The 19,779-nt window shown below is 34.1% G+C and overlaps 1 protein-coding gene and 1 long non-coding RNA gene across 3 annotated transcripts in view; one reads left to right on the plus strand and one right to left on the minus strand.

The window, feature by feature from the left end:
• LOC141570142 (uncharacterized) overlaps positions 1-16,841 on the minus strand; it is a 45,931-nt gene extending 29,090 nt beyond the window's left edge. Inside the window, exon 1 of the long non-coding RNA XR_012494050.1 lies at positions 16,742-16,841. This is a non-coding gene — a long non-coding RNA (uncharacterized LOC141570142). The remainder of the gene's footprint in view (positions 1-16,741) is intronic.
• The window catches only part of LOC109435556 (pregnancy zone protein), a 46,610-nt gene that overhangs the window by 14,228 nt on the left and 12,603 nt on the right, over positions 1-19,779 (plus strand). For both annotated transcript variants that reach the window (XM_019713504.2, XM_019713505.2), the window contains exons 11-17: positions 32-193; positions 826-1,056; positions 2,169-2,232; positions 7,318-7,460; positions 10,279-10,428; positions 14,982-15,134; positions 17,749-17,854. In XM_019713504.2, coding sequence (XP_019569063.2) covers positions 32-193; positions 826-1,056; positions 2,169-2,232; positions 7,318-7,460; positions 10,279-10,428; positions 14,982-15,134; positions 17,749-17,854 — 1,009 coding nt within the window. The remainder of the gene's footprint in view (positions 1-31; positions 194-825; positions 1,057-2,168; positions 2,233-7,317; positions 7,461-10,278; positions 10,429-14,981; positions 15,135-17,748; positions 17,855-19,779) is intronic.

Below are 19,779 nucleotides of genomic sequence, written 5' to 3' on the forward strand. Positions count from 1 at the left end.
TTGAAACTAGCTTTCTCTTTCATATTTCTAGGTTCTTCTAGTTGATGAGAAGGATCAGCCAATCCCCAATAAAACTCTACTTGTCAATGTGGGTCCAACGGCATACCAGTCCAGCTTTATTACTAATGAACGTGGTTTGGCAAACATTTTTATCGATACAACCAACTTCACATCTTCTATGCTTACAATTTCGGTAAGCAGAAAGGGGCGTCTGGAACTAGAAAGGGAGATCATTGGAGCCATATAATTTAAGGATATATGGGAAGCATACGAGCTCTAGGGATAAAAGAAAAGGTGATACAATAAAATAGAAATTAAGCAATGTGGAGACAAACTATAAGAAACAAACAATTCTCTGTCAGAAAACTTACTTTAGATTGACTATGTTTACAACAAAATCTAATTTCAGGAGATATTTATTATATCATCTTGATATTCCCTTGAAAAATTCAATATTTGTATAATCTTATTACATGTTAGGTTTTTTTACATGTTATTACATGTTATGGTGTCTTTGGTATACCACTATTTTCGTTTTGTGTTGAATATTCAAATGATCTTATGCAATAGATAGTCATAAAGGTATTAAGAAAAAGTAATTGATCTTGATTGTGCGTGAATAATATCTACTAAATCAGTATAGCATAACCTAAAATAAACTTAAGGGAAAGTCATAGGATATGCTTTATTTGGGAAAGCAGCCTATAATGGAACCAAGTAAGTATGGTTCATATAAAATCTTCAGTAAATTACATAGTGACTAAGATATACATGATATATATTAATAACAAATAGACTATTTAAGACCTTTATTCCTTCCATTAGGTCATTTACAAAGAGAATGTCCTGTGTTATGATAACTGGTGGCTTCAAGAATTTCATAATACAGAAGCATATCACACTGCAAAGCATGTTTTCTCTCTCAGCAAGAGTTATGTTCACCTTGAACTTATTGCCGGTACCATAGCCTGTGGGAAAACCCAAGAAATCCGGGCACACTACATCCTGAATGGAGAGATACTGAAGGATGAAAAAGAGTTAACCTTCTATTATGTGGTGAGAATAAAAGCAACTGCAGCTCTTTCTAATTGTGTAGACTCCCAAAAGATTGGATTCCTATCTAAGTGATGTTCTTTATAAGACATCAATATAGATATATTTGTTTTTACACTTGAAAAGAAGTTGCTTTCAGTAGATAAGTAAGCAAAAAATAAGAATCAAGAACTTATATGACAGGAAATAAAAATGTTAAACAATCCTCTGGAACAATATTCAATTTTGACATTAATTGGAGAAGTGAAAATTAAAACAATAAAGCAGCAGCATTTTATACTTATAAAGGTTCTAAATAATTTACAAAGTTTATAACTGGTATAATTGAAGGAAAAATGTACATTCTCAGGCATATTATAAATTGGTATGATATTTTTGAGACCAATATACCTATTTATGCCCCCAAATTAAAAATATTCAAAGCTGGTAACTACTTAGTAAGTCACTTTTAAAAGAAAAAATGTTATGTGTAGGAAATTCTGTATAGGAAAATTAACTATAAATAACATTCTTTAAAATTCTATGAAAAATTTTAAAAATCGACAATAAGTTAGAATTTTAGCTTCATTGCTTCCTACTTTTGTGACCTTGGGTAATTTACCTAATCCTATCGGTAAAGAGAAATGTCAGTCATCCCACCTGAATACTGGAGATGGTATTTATAACTACTCCATGAGGTTACTGTGCAAATTAAATAAAACCCTAAAACTAAGTTATTTAGTTCAGTGTTTGGCACATAGAGAGTGTCAATACATTTCATTTTTTAAAATAGAGACAATAGAGAATACAAGTACATATATTTTATACCTTCCTTCATTATAGGTTGCTTTGCATATGATAGATGTTAAAAGATTTTTTAAATATGTAAATTTGAATATTAATACTCATGATAGCAAGTAAATATTAAAATACAAAAACCTTATAAAAGTATATGCTTGTTATTTTAAATGTGTAACTATACATATAGGAAATATTAGAAGAAAAATTTAGTGATCAAAATTAACTTCTGGACTGGAATAGTGAAATAATTATTTATTTATATATAATAAATATGTTTCAGTAAGTTTAATATATACCGTTTAAAACAATAAAAGTACATTTCCCTCTATCTTCAGATTAAAGCAAGAGGAAGCATCTCCCAATCAGGAATCCATGTGTTGTCCATTGAACAAGGAGATAGTAAGTACTTTCAGGATTTCCTATTTTTTCTCTTATAGTGTCAAATCCTGAACATTTTAGCAAGAATGAGTTATTTTTACAGAAGAGTAAGTGGTCAACAACCTTCTTCCATCAACCAAAGATCAGAAAGCTGATACAAAAGTATGCCATACTCGGTTTATTTTAGTCCAGTTAGTATTTTTTTTCTTCTTTTTATAGCATTTCTATATTTGAAATTTTATTCCTGAAGTAAAACATATTCATTTTATAATTGTTTTAAAACGACAGAAAATAGTTGGAAAATGCAGAAAACTCACCAAAGAAAAATTGTACTCCATATGTTTTTGTATTAGTTTCCTATTGCTTGTGTAATAGACTACCACACACTTTCTGCCTTAAAACCATGCAAATTTATTTTACAGTGCTATAGGTCAGAAGTCTCACTGGGCTAATATCAAGGTGTCAGCAGGACTACATTCTTTCTGGAACTCTAGGTGATTATCTTTTGCCTTGCCTTTTCCAGCTTCTAAAGACCTCCTGCATTCCTTAATTTGTTGCCCCTTCTTCTCTCTTCAATGTCATCAGCACACCATCTTCAAATTTCTCTCTTGCATTCCTGCCTTTTTCTTTTAAAAATCATTGTGATTGCATTGGGCCCACTTGGATAACCCAATATAATCTTCCCATCTCAGTGTCCTTGACTTAATCACATCTTCAAAGTCCTTTTGCTATATAAAGTAACATTTACACAAGTTTTTGAGATGATGACATGGATTTTTTTTTTTTTGAGGGGCAATATTATTCTGCCTACCACAAACTGCCCTTTGACCCCAAAGATTCACATCCATCCGACATGCAAAATATATTCACCTCATGCCAACATTCCCTAAAAACCTCAATACATTATAGCATTAACTCAACTTTAAAATCTCATCAACTCGAAAGTCCCAAATATCATCATCTCAATCATCTAAATTAGGTGTTGGTGAGGCCCTGGGTATAATCCATTCTAGGAGAAACAGAGTCAGCAGCCCTGAAGACACATTTTTGAAATCCAGCTGTACAAACAGCACTAGGTTTCAAGACCTGCGAAAAATCCTCTTTAGTTCATGTTTCTGCCATCTGGGCTCAAGGCTCCACTTTCAGAATCATTTTTTCTTTTTCATGAAGGGATAGCATGTGTTTGCAACTAAGTGGTTTTATCAACTTGTTTCCTACCTGTAGAATATAAGTCTAATGTCATTTTTTTCATTTTATACTCTCTCTGTCCCTTTTTGTCCAAGCTGGCAACATTTCTGCTGATATAAATTTGCCAAAAATCTTGTGAGTCTCCCATGTGTCACATTGACTCACTCCATTAAACAAGAAGCTTCTTCACAGATTTTCCTTGAAGAATTTTATCTCCCCTTTCAGTTATTGCTGAGATAGCGGAGAGGATCTATGAGTTATACGCTTAATTTCTTCAAAGAGCTTTTATGTGACTGAACACTCTGATCTTTTTATTTTTCTAAGATATTAGCAAAAAACTATCCATCACAATGGCTTTTTCTCTAGAGCTCAATTTCCTGACAGTGAATGTCTTAACTTTAGTGTCTTTTGCAATCTAAATAAGCTGAGAATTTCCCAAATTATCAAGTCTCGGTTCCTTTAAGATTAACAATTTTTTCCTTACCGCTTGCATTTTACAATAAGCAGAAAAAGAAAAGAAAAAACCCTCAGGTTGAATGTTTAACACCTTGTTTGGAAAGTTCCTCAGGTATATATCCAAGTTTACTGTTTACAAAATTTACTTTTTGTATAACTGTAAGACTAAATTAAGATTTCCACCATTAATAGCAAGAATTCCCTTTGCTCCAGTTTCCAATAGCATGTTCCTAATTTCCTTCTGAGCCCTCACTGTCAGTGCTTTTAATGTCCATATTTCTACCATCAGTCTGTTTATGACAAGTTAGGTATTCTCCAAGATGATGTATGTTTTCTCTACCTTGCTTCTCACTTTGAGTCTTCCCTAGCACAGATTTCTAATTGTCTGTTTAAAGCAACAAAAGTCTTTTCACCCAATGTACCTCAAAACTGTTCCAGTCTTTTTCCATTACCCAATTCTAACATCACTTTCCAAACACCATGTTTTTTAGGTATTTGTTACAATAAGATCCATTTCCAGGTAACAAAATTGGTAGATTTCAAGTCATTTTTCCATGAATTCTTTTCAAAATAGTCAATTTATTTAATAATGTTCAATAGGCAGCTTTTTATTAAATTACCAATACCTCAAAAAACTTTCTTTATGCTTTTAAATATCCCTCTAAAACAGAATCTTATTTACTGAAAAATGTTCCATCAATTCTAAATCATAAATCTTGTCCCAGGTTCCTGTCTTCAGACATCTAGATTAAATTATGACTAATAATACAATAAAATCTTTGTTCATTCCTAAAGTACATTTCTACCCATTTCTTCTTTGGGGTTATTTTTCTTCCTGCGTTGTTTTAGCTTATTCTTTTTAACAGCCTTATTTTGTTTCTATTAAGATGATCTTGTTTTCTTTTGTAGTCTGTTAACATAGTGAATTACATTGACTGATTTTTAATATTAAACTAATCTTGCATTCCCGGAATAAAAATTTTGGTCATGATGTAGTACCTTTTTATATATTGTTGGATTCAACTTATTGAAATTTTGTAATTTTTGCCATGGTTTTGGTATCAGGTTAAAGCTGATCTAATGGAATGAATTGGAAAGTATTCCTCCCTCTTCAATTTTCTAGAAGAATTTATTTAGACTTGGGGTTTTTTCCCCTTAAATATTTGGTATAATTTATCAATGCATCCCTCTGGGCACAAAATTTTCTCTGTCAGAAGATTTTATCGACAAATTCATGTTCTTTAATAGATAAAGTGCAATTTAAGTTAGCTATTCCTTCTTGGGTGAGATTTAATAGTGTGTAGCATTCAATGACTTTGTCTACTTCTCTAAATTGTCTACTTTATTGACCTAAAACAGTCTATAATATTCCCTTACACATTTTTTTTTTTTTTTTTAGATTTTATTGGGGAAGGGGAACAGGACTTTATTGGGGAACAGTGTGTACTTCCAGGCCTTTTTTCCAAGTCAAGTTGTTGTCCTTTCAATCTTAGTTGTGGAGGGCGCAGCTCAGCTCCAGGTCCAGTTGCCATTTCTAGTTGCAGGAGGCACAGCCCACCATCCCTTGCAGGACTCGAGGAATCGAACTGGCAACCTTGTGGTTGAAAGGATGTGCTCCAACCAACTGAGCCATTAGGGGGGCAGCTGGGGGGCAGCTCAGCGGCAGCTCAGCTCAAGGTGCCGTGTTCAATCTTAGTTGCAGGGAGCGCTGCCCACCATCCCTTGCGGGACTCAAGGAATTGAACTGGCAACCTTGTGATTGAGAGCCCGTGCTCCAGCCAACTGAGCCGAGGCAGCTCAGCTCAAGGTGCCGCCGTGTTCAGTATTAGTTGCAGGGGGCGCTGCCCACCATCCCTTGCAGGACTCATGGAATCGAACTGGCAACCTTGTGGTTGAGAGCCCACTGGCCCATGTAGGAATCAAACTGGCAGCCTTCGGAGTTAGGAGCATGGAGCTCTAACCGCCTGAGCCACTGGGCCAGCCCCTCCCTTACACTTTTTTTAACAGCTGTAATATCTATAGTGATAATACCTCTTTGGGTCAAGATATTGATAACTTGTGTCTTCTATCATTATGTCTTGGTCAATCTTGTTAGAGGTTTATCAGTTGTATTGATTTTCACAAACATCTGGTTTTTGGTTGAATTGATTTTTCTCTGTTTTTCTATATTTATGTCATGATATTCACTGACTTCTATCATTTATTCCTTTTGCTTACTTTGCATATAATATAGTCTTCTCAGTTTCTTCATGTGGAAACTGAGGTCATTGATTGAGACCTTTTTTCTTTTCTAATATAGGTGTTGGTGCTATACATTTTCCTCATAATACTGCTTTAGCTATATCCTACAAATATTTACATGTGATATTAAGGTTGTGCTAATAGCATATCAAAACGAAAACTGCTTCATAAAGCAAATTCTTAAAAATTAATTATTGTAATAGAGTTTAAATCATATATGAATTGAGTACCTAAAGAGGTGGAGTTGGGAGAAGGAAGTATCTCTCTACTTAAGAAAAAATATACTTCATTTTATTTGATGATAACTATATAAATGGTTGTTTTTCCGTGTCTTTGACGTCTAGAAAATTCATTGCTAAATTTAAGTACTCTAGTATCTAATCATTTTGTTAATAAAATTAATACCTGCCTATGTTTAACCCTGCTCCAGAAATCCACCCTCATATGGTTTCAGCATTGTTGTTTCCATCTTATTTTCATCCTGCTGTTTTCATGTATTTTCACCACAAGCTTCCCTCAAATCTTTTATAGATATAGGAAGGCTATAGTTTTTAAAGAATTTTATGTGCTACAAAGATCAAACTTAAGACATTTATGAGAAAATTAAGTGAGCACATTATGTAAGCAGCATGCAATTCACACAGAAAGCAACCACTAAAATAAATACACAGAATTATTTTATAAAACTCAGAGGCACAGCTTGTTCTGTGTGTGATTATTTGTACCTGTATCTCTGCTCTATTGTAAATGGTCTGAAGATAGAAACTGTGTTGCATTCTTTGAATTGTCCTCATGCATATGACAAGAATTGTGCTGCTTTGGATCATAGGTAGAGATGATTAAAGATGTCTAGAAACTTTTCTCTCTTGACTTCTTTCTTAATAAATCTTTTTTAAATTTAAAAATTGATACATGCACTAAATGTTTTTTTTGTTTTAGTTTGGTTTGTTGTTGTTGTTTTGTTTGTTTGTTTGTTTTTTGTTTTTGCTACTTAGGCAGAGGAAATGAGCAACTTAACCTTCATCTTTAAGCGAAATGTCATTAGTTTAGCACATATTTATTCAACACTACTACATGTACAATGGTATAAATGCATGTTTTTTCTTACTTCAGTATGCTCCAAATGTGAGTAGGTTAAATTATTTGAGAACCTCTTCTTTATAAAATTGAGAACTCTTCCTTCTTCCTAACCTATTGTCTTGAACTTTCTTTATTCTCCAGTGAAAGGGATATTTTCCTTCTCCTTTCGAGTGGAATCAGACATTGCTCCAATTGCCCAGTTGCTTATTTATACTATTTTACCTAATGGAGAAATTGTTGCAGATACTCAGAAACTAGAGATTGAAAACTGTTTTGCCAATAAGGTGGGTGTTTTGTTTAAGACCAGTCCTTTTATCCATTTCCCTTTTTGAAGTGTGGAAAATAAAATTATGTACATTAAAAGACTGCCATACAGTGCTCCTAAAATTTTCCTCCTAAGGGCCTCTAGAGACAGTGATGTTATACCCTGAGAGGTCTATTGGAGTAGTCCAAGCAGATTGCCGTAAGCATAATTTTTTGAATGTTTCTTGTTTTATCTTGTTTTACCATGTGAAATTTAGAAGTTATTCCATTATAAACTTTTAATAGTTTTAATTTTAAAATGTTCTGTTCCCAAATTTTTCAATTAAAAATGATGCTTCATAAGGATGTATTAATTTTATGCCATCATACCTCCCCAACATACCTTTATACACTACTACAGAAACCATAACTTATTGTGAGTTTAAGCAGTTTGATAATACAGAAAAGGGGTATATGTATATACCCCATTTTGAGAAACATAGCCTGAGCACTCTGCTAATGACTCTAACATAAAAATAAAACATAGTTGAAAATGGGATCTTCTTATATTTCCAAAGAATACATAGCTGCAATGAGAAGCCTACTGCACTATGAATAAGCTTTTCCCAACAGAATTTGGTGCTGTAATCATAGTATTAACAATCAGATAGGATCCACCAACTTCAGGTATATTTTTTAAAATATACTTAAGACTCTTTCACATTGTTTTTATGGAGATTAAAACAGTATGCTTTTATAGCAAGTGAACATTTCTGCAATGAGAACTATATTCAGATTATACATTTTTTTAATGTACAATGACCAAAGAAAACACACAATGGTTTCTGATATATGTTTTCAATTCCATCTTACTAAAGAATGCTGTTAAACCTGAATAGGTATCCAAGAACATAGTTTCTGTTCTATTTGGATATTCTATGTGTTTCACATGAACTTAGAAGAAATTCCTGCTTTGAGCTTGAATGCTCTTATTGCTAATCATGGACAGTTAGTTGTTTGTTAAACCTTAGAATGGCCATATTAGGCTACAGTTTTCAACACATGTTACTCATTCTAGCAGTGGTGTCTCTCTGTGCAAAACATGTGAAAGCTCCTGTGTAACACCATAAAACTTAGAAGCAAAAGTCCATGGACATTATACTCAATCACTTTATGTCAAATATTTTTGACATAGCGTTAATCAGACATGGAAATAAACTATGAAAAAATAAGTAATTATAGATGAGGCATTTAGAAGAATATCTATAGATAGAGTATTTAGAAGAGAGTTGACTATTTTTTACTTACTGCAAAAATTTAGAAGAGAGCTAGTTAAAAATTAAAAGTTAAAGCTCCTAGAAGTGAGACATCTGACAGAATCACGAGCAAACACAGGAAAGAGTGGGCTGAGAACGTGAGGAAAGATTGAGGTGAGTTTGACACATGTGTTCCTTCAAACCAATATACTTTAAATATTTTTTCAATCTTTGTTGGGATAAAGAAAAACTGCTTTCTATTTGAAATCCATGTAACCTTTTATTATTTTAAAAATAACAGAGTTAGTATATACATTAATTACTATGTAACAGTTATATTGCCTGTCATTCTTAACTGGATATAGTTATTCATTACAGATAACATTGATTAATATAGATAGGAACAGACTCTCAAAACATGCTTTAAAGTTCTTTTTTGTCCTCATATCAGTAAAACACTATGTTTTCAGACATATCCACTTCTCGGTTAACAGTATTTTCAGTTGACTATAATTCCAAATAACTCACTTGACGTGGTCATTAACAAACATATTTTAATAACTTAAATTTTATAAAAATAAAAACAGGTATATTTAAAATAGAATTATTTATAAGCAGTGTTTTCATAATATAGTTAACTGTAGAGATGAATACTACTGCCTCTTGAGGAAAAATCAATTATTTTCTCATATATGTCTCATGATACATGATTCTAACCTGTTATATCAATTTTGTAGACTGCATAACAGGATTATCATAGTTAAATATAGCAATCCAAGTCGAATATTATTTCTAAACACACTGGCATTTTATTTTGATCCAAATCAGCTTTTATTTCAAGAATGTAGGAGTTTAGCTAATGCTACTACAGTAACTAAATTCTAAATTATTTTATTTTATATTTTGAATATAAGATAAAACTCAGATTCTACTCAAGATATATTTACACAAACATAAGATTCATTTACCAATGGATTGCTACCAGCCGAAGCAGAATCAAATCTCTGGGGGGGAAAATGCACAATTTTCCATTATTTTGTAGTTCTTATTCTTTAATCAGAGTGAATTTTCTCAACCAATTAACTCTTAGGATGCATATTAGATGTTTAATTTTTTTAAGGCCCAGTAAACCTCTGATCCTAATAAACAACACTACATTGCTTTAGAATGTCAGATTAGTAAGACTGCCAACTACGGGCGACTTTGGTTGACTAGTCTCAGGTGAAGTGTGATTTTTCACAGCACCATGCAAAATACATCACAAAACACTACATGAAGACAGGTCAGCTACAAAATGTATGTACCTTTGTTAGCATGTATGTTCTCATTCCTATTCAGGATTCTATTTCAAAGTGATCAAAACCAATTTAATTACACCAATTATATAAGGAGTGGGAAACCTGAGTTAACTGGAACTACATTTCCAGTTTATTCCAGAGATTGTTAACTGGTAGTCTCCCAGGCGGTTTCACCGTTTAATCCTGCTCTAAAATGAATGAAGAGAAGGGAAGTGTAAAAAGGACTAGTCCTAGCCTGGGGTAGAAGAGAGTTTTGAGATTGTAATAGTTAGAAAAATTGCTGTTATAATCATATCTCTTTATAGGTAAATTTGAGCTTCTCCTCAGCCCAGAGCCTACCAGCTTCAGACACCAGCCTGAAGGTCAGAGCCACTCCTCACTCCCTCTGTGCTCTGCGTGCAGTAGACCAAAGTGTACTGCTGATGAAGCCTGACGCTGAGCTTTCATCTCAATCAGTGAGTCCCATTTCAGTCTTGGGTATTAGAAAATGCACATACATGTGCTAAGACCATTTTTGGAAGTTGGAAGTTATAACTGCAAAGGACAAGTTCTTCAGAGTGTCAGGCATAATGTATGAGTATAGTAAGTTATATATGAGTTGGAATTCAATTCAGTCTTACAAAAGACATTGCACAAGGTGCTTTACATATGTTACCTCATTGCATTCTCTGTTATGACATATTCTCAGTGAGGGAGCATTATGGCTCACCACTATATTCCCTATGCCTAGCACAGTACCTTACGTATAACAGATGCTCAACGTATTTTCAATGAATAAATAAATGAATAATAATTCTTTAAGTTAGGTATTACTGTCTTAATTTTATGGATACAAAAACACAGGTAAGATAGATTAAGCAACTACAAATTCGGACAACTAAGTTCACAAATTCATCCTAGAAAAAGTGCTAGACACCTCATTGCTGGATATCACTACCGTCTCCTTTGAAGTACTCCCCTTGGGAAGCTATGCACTGAGGCCACTGCCTAGTCCACCTTTCAAAGCAATTTTGGAACTCTTTTTCTGGAATGGCCATCAGAGCTGTCATCGTATTACCCTTGATGTCCTGGATGTCATCAAAATGTCTTCTTTTCAATATTTCCTTTATCTTCGGGTAAAGAAAGAAGTCATGGGGGGCCAGTCAGGTGAGTAGGGACGGTGTTCCAATACACTTATTTGTTTACTGGCTAAAAACTCCTTCACAGACAGTGTCATGTGAGCTGGTGCATTGTCGTGATGCAAGAGCCATGAATTGTTGGTGAAAAGTTCAGGTTGTCTAACTTTTTCACACAACCTTTTCAGCACTTCCAAATAGTGATCTTGGTTAACTGTTTGTCCATTATGTGAAATGTCAGATTTTTAAACTTTCCCTAAAACCCAGGTATTTACTCATTCATTTTAACTATGGACAAAACAGAGTTTCTTTTGAAACTTGTCTTTCACATATATCTCTGATAATGAAGCACTTTCAAAAAGGTGCTATAGTTTACAGACTTCATGGTCCATTTACTTATTTAATAAATATTCAGTACATCTTGACTATAGTATGGAGACTACTCTGGGGATAGTTTTAATGGTGAACAATTAAAAATGTGGTCTTTGACCATTGTAGACTATAGTCTTGTGAGGTATTAAAACAAACACACAAATAAACAACAAAACACATACACATATAGGAATTTCAAATTTTGGTCAGTGTAATGAAAGGAATAAGCAGAATGTTGAGATAAAAAAAGGGTTCAAGAACATTTATTTTACTTTTCTTTTTCCAGTTTTATTGAGATCTAATTGACATGTAACATTGTATTAGTCCAAAGTGTACAGCATAATGACTTGATATATGTATGTATTGCAAAATGATTACCACAATAAGTTTTGATGCAATGATTAGGGGTGTCTTCTTAGATTGTCAGATAACAGAGGGGCAGGAGTAGGCATTACAATGAATGAAAGCAGCATGCTCAAAGGTCCTGAGATCAGAATAAGTCTGAAGTGTTCTAAAAAAGAAAAGGTAACGACCTAATATATAGTGGTGCCAAAAGCGGATGGTAGAGGCTATGGAAAGTAAAGAAGATCATGCCACTTGAAGTAGAGTTTGGAGTTGGCAGTAAATGCAACAGCAAATCCCTGAAAAGTTTCAATTTGGATTTATCTATTAAGAAGATCCTGTTTGCAGTCCCATTTACAATTGCTTCTAAGACTATAAAATACCTAAGAATAAATTTAACTGAAGAAGTAGAAGACCTGTACTCAGACAATTATAAGACACTGAAGAAAGAAATTAAAGAAGATACAAATAGATGGAAATATATACCATGCTCATGGATCGGAAGAATTAATATCATTAAAATGTCCATTCTGCCTAAAGCAATATACAGATTCAATGCAATTCTTATCAAACTACCAAGGACATTTTCCACAGAAATAGAACATTTAACCCTAAAATTTATGTGGAACCATAAAGACCCTGGATAGCCTTGGCAATCTTGAGAAATAACAACAGAGTGGGAGGTATAATGATACCTGACATCAAATTATACTACAAGTCTTTAGTAATCAAAACAGCATGGTATTGGCATAAAAACAGACACATAGATCAATGGAACAGAATAGAGAGTCCAGAAATAAATCTATGCCTATATGGTCATTAATCTACGACAATGGAAGCAAGAATTTACACTGAGGTAAAGACAGTTTGTTCAATAAATGGTGCTGGGAAACCTGGACAGACACATGCAAAAAAATGAAGCTGGACCACCTCCTTATACCATATACAAGAATAAATTCAAAATGGATTAAAGACTTAAATGTAAGATCTGAAACCATAAAACTCCTAGAAGAAAATATAGGAAGAAAGTTTACAGACATTACCTGGAGTAATATTTTTACTTATATATCCCCTTGGGCAAGGGAAGTAAGAGAAAAACTAAACGTATAGGATTACGTCAAACTAAAAAGTTTTTTCACAGCTAAGGAAACCATTAATAAAACAAAAAGGGAGCCTATTGAATGGGAGAAGATATTTTTCAATGATACATCTGATAAGGGGTTAATATCTAAAATATATTTAAAAACTCAGTCAACTCAATACCAAAATAACAAACAATCCAATTTAAAAATGGGCAGAAGATATGAAGAGACATTTTTCTCAAGAGGACATACAGATGGCAAACAGACATATGAAAAAATGCTCAACCTCACTAATCCTTAAAGAAATGCAAATAAAAACCACAATGAGATGCCACCTCACTCTGGTCAGAATGGCTATCATCAATAAATCAACAAACAGCAAGTGCTAGCGAGGATGTAGAGAAAGGGAACCCTCGTGCACTGTTGGTGAGATTACAGATTGGTGCAGCCACTATGGAAAACAGTATGGACGTGTCTCAAAAAATTGAAAATGGAACTACTTTATGACCCAGCAATTCCACTTTTGGGTATCTATCCAGAGAATTCCAAAATGCTAATTCAAAAAAACTTATGCACCCCTATGTTTATTGCAGCACTATACACAATAGCCAAGATGTGGAAACAACGGAAATGCCCATTGGTAGATGACTGGATTAAGAAACTGTGGTGCATTTATACAATGGAGTATTACACAGCCATAAAAAAGAATGAAATTTTACCATTTGCAATGATATGGATGGACCTAGAGAACATTATAAGTGAAATAAGTCAGACAGAGAAAGACAAATACCATATGATCTCACTTATATGTGGAATCTAAAGAATAAAATAAATGAATGAACTAATCAGAAACAGTCTCAGAGACATAGAGGAAAAACTGAGGGTTGCTAGATGGGCGGGGGGTGGGAATAAGGGAGAAGGTGAGGGGATTAGAAAGCACAATTGGTAACCACAAGATTGCCACAGGGATAGGAAAGTCAATTAGGGGACTATAATCAATAATGTTGTAAAGATTTTGTAGGGTATCCGATGGACACTTGTCTTATTAGGGAGACCACTTCAGGGATGGTGTAGATGCCTGGTCACTGTGCTGTACACCTGAAGCTGAAGCTGAACAATAATGAATGTCCACTATAATTTTATATGTATATATATATATATATTAAGAGGAATATATGTATATATTCACAAGAAGTGGAATACAGCATAAGGAACACAGACAGTGGAAATGTAATGGCTGTATGCGATGTCAGAGGGTAGTAGATTGGGGGAAGGGGGTTATCTCTTTGTGAGGGGTATAAATGATAAACTATTACAGTGTTTTGTACACATGAAATTAATTTTTAAAAAAAGATCCTGTTTGCTGCTGAGAGTATGAGAATAAGCATGAAAAAATGGAAACAGATTATTGTAGTAGCTCAGATAAGAAATGACAGTAGCCAAATTAGGAGGTCAGCATGGAGTCCCGTGTGTGTTTAATGGCCTGAACACTATATGGCTGTGCACATGGCTTTACACTAGGTTGTGGGCAAAAACTGAACTGGAATTTATTTATTCCAGAGAAAAAAAGTGCACCTAGTTTTTTCTCAAGTTACGTTTGGTCCTAAAATAGTAGGCAAAAAATAATAAGAATAAAAAACTTTGCTAGAACTTAATCAAATAAAATGGGGAAAGGAAATGAATCAAGTATTTACAGAGTTTATTGCTGGGTGATGAGAATATAAATGGCTTTTGTTTTCTTGTTACATTTCTCTGTACTGTTCACATTTTCTACTTCCTTTTAAAAGTAGGCATTTGGACAAGGAGAAGGTTGACTTGGGTTTTATTCTTACTCGATTAAAATGAATTCTGAGACTCTGATCAATTAATTTGATTTCTCTATATATTCATTTATTTTGTGCAACAAAAGGATTAGGATCCATAATCTTTAATATCTCTCCACGATTCTCTGTGTTGCTTTTTATAACGTTGACATAGGAGTATTAAATGACACCAGGATCTTTTAAATCCTGGCCAAATTGAACATTATCACACTTAAAATATGAAAGAAAAAAATCAAACCAAAAGAGTTTTTCCTTTGTTCTCTGAATTTTGCAGATCTATAATTTGTTACCAGTAAAGAATGTCCCTGGAGGTTTCATGAATGAAGATGGTGAAAAATGCATAAATGCAGAAGACATAACTCACAATGGAATCCTTTACACAGCAAAGCAGATCCTGGATGATGATGATGTTTACAGTATCTTTGAGGTAATTCTTCTTCGAAAAACATACCCAAAATTGATTTCTAAGTCTTTGTTCAGATGGAGAATAAATGGACTTCTAAGTTTTAAAATCTGATCCCAACCCTAACTTCCAGACAAAGTTATGATTAACAGGAAAATATTAAAACCTCGGAGCACAGTGAACTTTGTGGACATACGGGTATTCAATCATGAGTTTCTCTGACACTTTAGACAGTAAGTGGTGTACTTTTAGGCCCCACAACCTTAATTAAGTTGACCCCAAAGCTAGTTACCACTGTCATGTTTCCCTCTCAGTGATTCGCAGAGATTGTAATATGTGAGGGAAAACATTTTCCATAGGGTCTCGGACACCCCTGGAAAGGGGAATACTTCATTGGCAGCCATTACATGAATTACTTGCATAATAAATATATGTTGAAACACTGAATACACAAAGTACAATACTTAGGCCATCACCTTTAGTGCAGTAAAATTTCAGGAAAACTGAAAGTAACCTTTTCATGAAGAAAAGATTTACAATACTTGGAGCAGAGATGTTAGTGAGCTTTAAGTATGTTACCTAAAATGTTTCTTTAGGATTAACTATAGCTAGGCAGAGTTATGAAAGGAAAGTTTATCTAGGTTGTGAGACTAAATCTGATCACACCAAAAAGGAATAAAAAGTCTCATTATACCTTGACAAAAACATATGTCATTCTCTCCATAGAGGTCTGCAGCTTAGCTGAGGGCAAATTAAGTCTTCCTCTTCTGGAGACTCCAGAATCATAAATCAGTTGTTGGTAGAAGGATGGAAAGAGGACTCTAGGTTGATTAGCTCACTGTTTCACCTTTAAACATTTATTTCTTACTTCTTTCTTCCTATTCTATACCACTACCACCACTGGCCACTATGCTCAGAGTCCCACAGTTTCCTATGTCCTCTGAGATAGGACAGCAAGTAGTATTTAACTATGACAACTATCAAAGAATGAGGAAGTTGGGAACAGGTGGGATCTAGGAATCAGCCTACTGTGGGCATCTGCATGTGTGTTTTGGATGCAAAGGTTCGATATAATTTTTTAAAAATCTGAGAAAGAAAAGAGGAAGGGGATGAGTTGGGCATAGCTATTCAGGGAAAGGCATAGAATCCAGGTGTGATCAAAAAATATGGTAAATGTTTAAATAAAAAAAATAAGTTACAGAAAAAGACACATTGCCATTAGTCCCCCTCAAAATACTCCCCCTCACTTCAAACACACTTATATCATTGTTCTTGCCACTTTCTGAAGCAGTTCTGGAAGTCCTCTTTTGTGAGTGTCTTTAGTTGTACTGTTGTGGCTGCCTGGATGTCCTGAATCGATTCAAAACATTCATGGTCATTTTGGCTTTGGGGAAGAGCCAGAAGTCACACGGTGCCAGATCCAGTGAATGAGATGGATGAGGACACACCATATGTTTTTATTTGACAGAAATCGCCATATAACAGAAGTTATGTGTGACACTGAGTGTTGTCAGAATAGAGGACGATTTACAGCACAGTTTATATACCCCTTCTCTCAACCGTAGCTCACACCCAACTGACTACTGAACAAGTTGAAACTTGTCACACACTGTTACTAAGGTTTGACTCACCACTTCCCACTATTGAAGATCTCCACTTTTCCACTGAATGGCACTCGGCAGCAGCATTCACCATACTCTGGGAACAAAATGGAAAGGCTTCGTGTCACATATCACTTCTGATATACAGCAATTTCTGTCAAATAAAACATTACAGTGAGTCCTCATCCACCTTATTCACCGATCAGCACCATGCAACTTCTGGCTCTTCCCCAACATCAAAATGACCATGAAAGGTAAATGTTTTGAATCAATTCAGGACATCAAGGCAGTCACAACAGTGCAACTAAAGACACTCACGAAAGAGGATTTCCAGAACTGCTTCAGAAAGTGGCAAGAACGATGGGATAAACATGTTCAAAGCAAGGGGGAGTATTTTGAGGGGGGATTAATGGCAATGTGTCTTTTTCTGTATTACATTTTTAAATTTAAACATTCACCATATTTTTTTATCACACCTTGTATTTTCCAGTAAAACATAAACAAAGCAAAGTTTACTAAGACTAAGAAAAAACCTCCAATATGCAACCATACAATTTCAAAAGAAAAGAAGCAAAAAATTACCCTCTGCAATAAAGCTATAAGGGGTGTGTGTGTGTGTGTGTGTGTGTGTGTGTGTGTGCATGCATACACATATATATGCTATATATGTATATATGTTATATTTGTTTGGAGCAGGGGAAAGGAAGGGAAGAAAACAGCCAAAGCTAAAACACTCAGTTTCCTGGATACAAAAGATAATTAAAGAGGCATCAGCGTATAGCAGACAAAATTCAGAAGTAGGAATCAAAAGAAGTGGGTTCTAATCCCAACTCCCATTCACTAACTGGATAAACTGGACTTTTTGTGACTCCATTTTCATACTTATGAAATAGCTCTCTTCTCTATTGTGGGGAATTTTCACGATGATCCTATGAGCTATATGTATAACAATAGTGCAAGTGTAATACAAATGTAAGAAAATATTCCAGTTTCAAGATTAGATTGCCAATGTGCTCTAATAATTAATTTTCTTCCAGTCTGCAGGATTAAATATTTTTACCAACTCAAAAATCCGCAAACCATATTTTTGTCAGCTGCCTCTGCCATATTCACAACCGCCGGTGGCCTATGCAGTTAGTGTCGGTGAGATTTATTTGACTGTTAGAATAATAGGAATTATTATTATGTTATATTTCTATTATAAAATAATAGAAAATAGAATAATAAAAAAGAAAAATGATGCTTTGCTGGGCTGGGTTGGGATAAAAGCTATTTTTCTATGTATTGAATATTGTGACTCTGCAGCAACTACTTGGTAAGTTTTCTTCAAATAATACTTTTCCCCTAACAAATAGGATTTTTTTTTTAGCAATTGTTTCTTTATCTCTCCCTCTCTGAAATCAAAATTGACTGATTTTTGTCCTAGCCTTTAATAGTCTTGCTACTTCAAATTATCCTTATGCACTGCAGATTCAATACCTAAATGAGTCAGGGTAAGAAAGATTACATTTCACTAAAAAACAAACCCCCACATCTCAGTGGCTAAGCACATAGCAGTTTATTTTTTGCTCACACAAAAACTGCTTATGAGTCCAGTAGCTCTCCAGAAAAGCTCCCTACCAATGTGAGTCAGGGATATGCCCTCTGCTTTCATCTTGTGACTCCATCATCTCCAAGGTGCCTTTCAAGGTCACTACCATGGGAAGAAGAATAGGTGTGCACGTAACTTTTACAGCCAGCAAGAGAGGCTGAGAAGTGTGAAGGAGAATGTGGATATTAATTGTCCCTGTCATATTATTTTATGAAAATCAAAGTGATTTTGACATATTGAACAAAATGTAATAATTCACCTTTTGGCAGATATATTACTAGTCTCTTTGTGTGTTTCAAGTATACCTGGAAAAGTTGAAAAGATTCTCACTCTGAGAATTCTTTTCTACTGCTATCAGGACTGGAGAAATTTCTCACTGCATGCTTGGATATCTACTAATCCTACTTTCAAATAAGAAATGTGGTGGGATAAAATGATTTTTGAATAAAATAAACACATATTTTAATAAAGTAGAAATTATTTACCTGGGAATAAAATGAATAAAGTTCTAGTTGAAAACAGAGGAGTGACTAAGAGTATTCCCTCAACAGAAAGAAAATTCTGTACAGTGAAAAAGAGTACTATGCTAAGAGCAAAGGGATATGTTTGCATCATACCCCTATCTGGTATGACATGTGTGACTTTAAAATGTGCAGACTCATTTAAACTTTTGAAGGCCCAAGTTCTTCATATCTAAAGTCAGAATGACAACACCAAAGTCACTGAGGCATCGTGAGCATAAAATGAAAAAATACAATTATGATCCCATGTAATAGCATGTTCTTTGTTAGAAAAAAATAAACTGAAAAGCACCATTACTTTATTGCCATATCTTTCTTAATACTAAGTGTGTATTTTCTTTCCAATCCTAAGAGAAAACATGGTGGAATGATCCAGAAAAACTAAAAACAATGTACCATCATGATGTTCTTTTCTCAAATATTATGTAATATTCTTAACAAATTTTTATTTGGTATTTGTCACCTATTCATTCTTTTCTTTTTCAGTTATACCACCTTAGTCCTACCCCTCATTTTTTCCTAACGAAATTACTTACCACACTAATTTACCTTCCTTGCCTCCAGTCTATCTCCACTTCAATTTGTCCCATCTAGTGTGAAAAGTATATCACCCTTAAACATTGCTTTCATCATATCACTTATTTCTCATACATAGTCACTACTTCCAGAATTCATAGAATTATTGTACTTCAGTTTTTACAAAAGCATGTCCAACTCTATTATTTCATATATATATATCATATATATGTATACATTATACATATTATCTTTATCTTCTGATCTCTGGAGTATCACTTTTTAATCAAGCTAACGCCTGCCTTCACAGATCTAATTTATTTGTCCCAATCTTCATAGTGTTTTATTATATAATTACACCTATTTACTTAACTATGTTAAACACACCCCCAAAATAGACATTCTATTCCAGAGGGGTAAGTTTTTCATTACCCTTTTGG

Source organism: Rhinolophus sinicus, linkage group LG02 (genome assembly GCF_036562045.2).
Source record: "Rhinolophus sinicus isolate RSC01 linkage group LG02, ASM3656204v1, whole genome shotgun sequence".
Lineage (NCBI taxonomy): Eukaryota > Metazoa > Chordata > Mammalia > Chiroptera > Rhinolophidae > Rhinolophus > Rhinolophus sinicus.